General features: G+C 36.8%; 1 protein-coding gene across 1 annotated transcript; it reads left to right on the forward strand.

Moving 5' to 3' along the window:
* Positions 1-669: 669 nt before the first annotated feature.
* LOC121743297 (NDR1/HIN1-like protein 6) lies at positions 670-1,614 on the forward strand. The gene has a single exon (XM_042136556.1). The coding sequence runs from the start codon at positions 731-733 to the stop codon at positions 1,490-1,492; it is 762 nt and encodes a 253-aa protein (XP_041992490.1). The 5' UTR covers positions 670-730; the 3' UTR covers positions 1,493-1,614.
* The last annotated feature ends 3,511 nt before the right edge of the window (positions 1,615-5,125 follow it).

The following is a 5,125-nucleotide window of genomic DNA, read 5'->3' on the forward strand; positions in this document are numbered from 1 at the left end:
TGATTGAATCAGCAAAGAGACAGGCACGAAATTTAAAGTTGACGAGGGGAGTCCACTTAAGAAGATATCGAATTTAATAGTAAATCAATGAAATAACAGACGTGGGTGTATCAATTTATTACTCTTTAATGAAGGAGATTAATTTGTATTTTGGTTATATCTAAAGTGGATGAACATCTCAATTATAAATGTGCGTGTGGTGAAAATCACAATATTTGGAATTTGAAATGTATGTTTGATCCTCATCCCAAAAATTTAATCATTATCCGATTCACCATATGAATTTTATAAAGAAAGTGGAGGTGAGCTGGATGCATCCTTTTATATTCATCTACAAATATTCCGATTAGTTGGTCTCACGTTTCAATTAGTATACACTTCTCCTAATAAATTTAGACTTATCGTACGCTTATTAATCGTTATTCTCAAATTAGTAATTAAACATAGGGAATCACGTCTAGTATTTTTTTTATAAATACCGGATTAAATATATTGTAATACTTGAAAAATGTATACGACTACTTCCATGTTTATTGTCGAAATTGGAATTTAGACACGTCGAATATTAAACAAATCGATCTTTATATGATTAATTAGTAGTGTATTATACATATATAAAATGATTAATTCAAAAAAGGAATATAGATTATGGAATTAGTAGGTAAGTCTCAACGCGTCTTCTTATATTCATCCAAAACCACTCTCTCTGAAAAAAATTTATTCTCTCCACATGACTGACAGAGTCTATCCAGCAGCAAAGCCCACCGCCAACGGGGCCACCGCCGGCGTAGCCAAGCCTACATTTCCGGCGACCAAAGCTCAGCTCTACAACGCGAATCGGCCGGCCTACCGCCCTCGGCCGCCGCGGCGAGGCCACCGCCGGAGCTGCTGCTGCTCCATCTGCCTCTGGACGAGTCTCCTAATCATCCTCCTCCTCCTCCTCGGCGCCGCCGCCGCCGCCGTGTTCTACGTCGTCTACCGCCCCCAGCGCCCGTCCTTCTCCGTCTCCTCGCTCCAGCTCGCCAGATTCAACCTCACCGACACCGCCGTGACCTCCGCCTTCAACGTCACCATCACCGCGCGCAATCGGAACAGCGACATCGCCTTCTTCTACGACAAAACCTCGATCCGGATCCTCTCCGGCGGCGTCGACATCGGCGACGGATCGATTGCGGCGTTCGCGCACGGAAAGAGGAACGTGACGACGCTGAAGGCCGCGATCGGGAGCTCGAACTCTCCGATCGACGGCGCCGCCGACACGACGGCGCTGAAATCGAGCGTGAAGAGCAGGAATCTGCCGGTGAAGATTCAGCTGGATACGAAGGTGAGGGTCAAAATTGGGAAGATCAAAACGAGCAAGGTGAAAATTAGGGTTACGTGCGAGGGGATTAGGATCACAATTCCTACGGGCAAAACGGCGTCGCTTGCAACGACTTCCAAAGCAAAGTGCAAAGTTGATCCCAGAATTAAGATCATCAAATGGACTGTTTGAGCAACATATGGAGTACTACTACTACATGCATAAAAGTGTGACAATATATATATATACTGATTTTTTTGTTGTTGTTCACTACTTATAATTTTTTTGAATCCACATTCATATGTTGTTTTTGCCGTTTTGGTCATTTTGTGATAAGATTTAGGAATTTTAAACCGCGGTATATACATTTATACTGCTTTCGTAGGCTTGATTACGAATGTTTTTTTCATGGATAAATATATGTAGATTATTTTACTTTTTTTGAAAAATTGTTCTAGTTCTATTGTACTATACATTTTTTTCTAGTTAAATTAAGATTTGCTTACCTTGGATTAAATCGCATATTTTTTCTTTTAGGAGAGTATAGGGGAGCGAACAAAAATTTTGGCCATACATATATATAAATGCTAATTTTGTTGGCTTTATACTTAGTGAGTAATAAAGTAAAGAGTAAAGGCCAAAATTGGTCCTGAACATATATCCATTTTACGATTTTGGTCCTAAACATTATCTTTTGGATTTTTTGGTCCTGCACATATGGACATTTGATCATTTTGGTCTTCCGTCAATATTTCCGTTAAAAACTAACGGTCAACATTATCTTTTGGATTTTTTGGTCCTGCACATATGGACATTTGATCATTTTGGTCCTGCACATATGGAATTTTGATCATTTTGGTCCTCCGTCAACATTTTCGTTAAAAACTAACGGTCAACGGCCAATTTTTGACTAAAACAATGGGTTGAGTCGGGTCGTGTTTGGGTCGGGTTTGGGTTACACGTTAAGAAAAAAATAATATTTTCTTAAAATCTAAGCATAATATTTTCGTTAAAATCTAAGCATAATATTCTTAAAAAATTAATTAATATTTTTTAATTAATAAAATTAAAGTATAGATTTTATTAAAAATAATTTTTAATTATTTAATTTTATTATATAGATTTAATATTAGTATACTTTAATTTTATTATTTTGATTAAAAAATGATTATTTTAATTTGGTAATTTTTTATTTTATCGTGTAATATCATGTTTAAATCGTATAATAACATCATGTTTTAGTCGTTATAATATTTTTAATCAACAAAAATAACTAAAAATTAAAGTTTTATAATTTTTTAATTAATAAAAAATAATTATTTTTTTTCTTAACGTGTAACCCAAACACGACCCGACCCAACCCATTGTTTTAGTCAAAAATCGGCCGTTGACCGTTAGTTTTTAACGAAAATATTGACGGAGGACCAAAATGATCAAAATTCCATATGTGCAGGACCAAAATGATCAAATATCCATATGTGTAGGACCAAAAAATCCAAAAGATAATGTTGACCGTTAGTTTTTAACGAAAATATTGACGGAGGACCAAAATGATCAAATTTCCATATGTGCAGGACCAAAATGATCAAATGTCCATATGTACAGGACCAAAAAATCCAAAAGATAATGTTTAGGACCAAAATCGTAAAATGACTATATGTTCAGGACCAATTTTGGCCTTTACTCTAAAGTAAATATGACTTCTTAATACTAGGATTGAGTTGGTAGTATCGAAACTGTAATATAGGAGTATAAAAAATTGAAGCGAACACAGTATACAATTTTGAAAACATTCCTAATAATTCATTTGCAATGAATGAAATGCTACAGAGAAAAGCTAAAATGAAAAACGAGATTTATTTGATTGTAACTATTATAAGCCGCTGTTTGCAGTTTAAAAAATCAGTTAATCTATATGATGATAGAAAATTAGCAAACCTTGGTGAAAATAAGTTGATGGTAATCAAATTGGTAGCCATCGCCATCATCATCATCAAGAATCAAGAATCAAGAATCAAGAATCAAGAATCAAGAATCAAGATTGATTAACCCCGTCATCAACAGCCGGCGCCGGCGCCTCGTGGTGGGGGTAGAGAGCGAGGTGGCGGCGCACGGTGTCGAGCTCGGCCGTGGCGCGATGGATCTGGAGGTGGAGGTCGCTTATAATGCCGAGGCAGCAGCGGACGGGGTCGGCTGCGCGGGCGTCGGATTGGAAGATGATGGTGCGCATGGCGGCGTCCTTGTCCGCCGGGGCCACGCTGCCGACGATCTTGGCCATGTTGCTGACGCCGAAGAGGCGGTGGGCATTCAGGAACTGCTCCTGGTGGGTTTCATACGGGAAGTAGGCGGCGAAGATGCAGTCGCCGGGGCACTTCCGCCGATGATACCAGCGCCGCGCACTTCCCGCCTTGGCTGCCGGATTTCATTTCTTGATTGTCTAGTGTTTTTACTTTTTAGGGGTGGGAATAATCATACTAGCTAGCTAGTATGTTTCTTTCCTTTATTTATTTTCTCGTCAATTTACTCCCTAGTAAAATAACTCAAACGTCGAGAGGATTTTTTTTAAAAAATTTATATTCAAATTTAACATAATTAAATGTCTTTTTTTGTAGTTCGGGTTTGCAAACAACGGTGAAAATTTTCAAGTACGTAGATGCTGTGCAAAAATGTGTTATCAGCGCCTATCGAGTACTTCCTCCATCACTTGTGAAAAAATGTCTCACTTGTGAGTACGTAGAATGACGTGTAAGGTTAGTATTGGTTGAAAACTTTTCATTTTTAGACTTTGTCTAATTTTGGTAGACACCCTAAAATAATAAAACTAGTCTATTTTTTGTCGGATGGAATATTAATTATTAAAATAATCATTTATCCACTAATAAAAAAACTACTCCTTCTCAACCTAAATAGTATGAGTAGTAATACAATATTATACACCAATCATCATTCATCCAAGTAAAGTCTAGGCGTTTGTTTTAGGTATAATATATGTGTACTTAAAATAAATTTGATTTTTAATATGTCGGTTTTTTATACACTGAACATAATCAGCACGAAAAATTAAAAATTATCTAAAAATGAAACCGAATCAAATTTCTAATTTCGATTTAGTACGAATTAAATACTGTATTTTATTTTTCGGATGAGGTGAAATGGAATTTTAGCTTGGAAACCTTGTAAAAAAGATACTTGATCTTAAGATATTTTTTGGTTAGAATGATCTTGTGAATCCAAAAACACACGTTATTGCATGTAGCAAACTTAAAAGTAGAATAATACAAAGCCCAATTATGGCCTAGAGCGAATTCTCCCAACTGAGCCCAAGCCCAACGGTCAATACGGCGTCGTCGCAGCTCGATTGCAGGCAAGAAATTAGGAAATGGAGACGCAAACACACAACACAAGTGCAAGCGAAGAAGCTGAAGAGTGCCTCCGTTGACAACATCCTCAACTCATTAAATTCAGGTTAGATTCGCCGATTATTCTTCGTTATCTTGCTTTTTCTGGTTGTTTATTCATTTGATTAGTCTTTGATTTTTCAGCTTTTCTACTGTGTCCAATGTTAAGGTTATAATTTTTCATTATCTTCCGATCATGAATTTGGGCGTCTGTTCGTCTGTGCGCGCGCGCATTGTATTACTCTACCATTTCTGATGTTTTGTTTTGGGGATTTTGATGCTTTTACTTTTATGAATCTGATTTGTAAAATCATACTGTTGATTGTTTTTTTTTAAAAAAAATTGAATGTTCTAAGCTTTCGAGTTTGTATTCGAGTTGAGTTTTGGAAGAAATTTTACAGAATCCTGCTGCTTATTTGTAATGAAG

Source organism: Salvia splendens, chromosome 8, assembly GCF_004379255.2.
Source record: "Salvia splendens isolate huo1 chromosome 8, SspV2, whole genome shotgun sequence".
In the NCBI taxonomy this organism is placed as follows: Eukaryota; Viridiplantae; Streptophyta; class Magnoliopsida; order Lamiales; family Lamiaceae; genus Salvia; species Salvia splendens.

Bases quoted from the DNA above. Each gene is read 5' to 3' on its own strand.
- LOC121743297 (XM_042136556.1), top strand. From the start codon at position 731: ATGACTGACAGAGTCTATCCAGCAGCAAAGCCCACCGCCAACGGGGCC.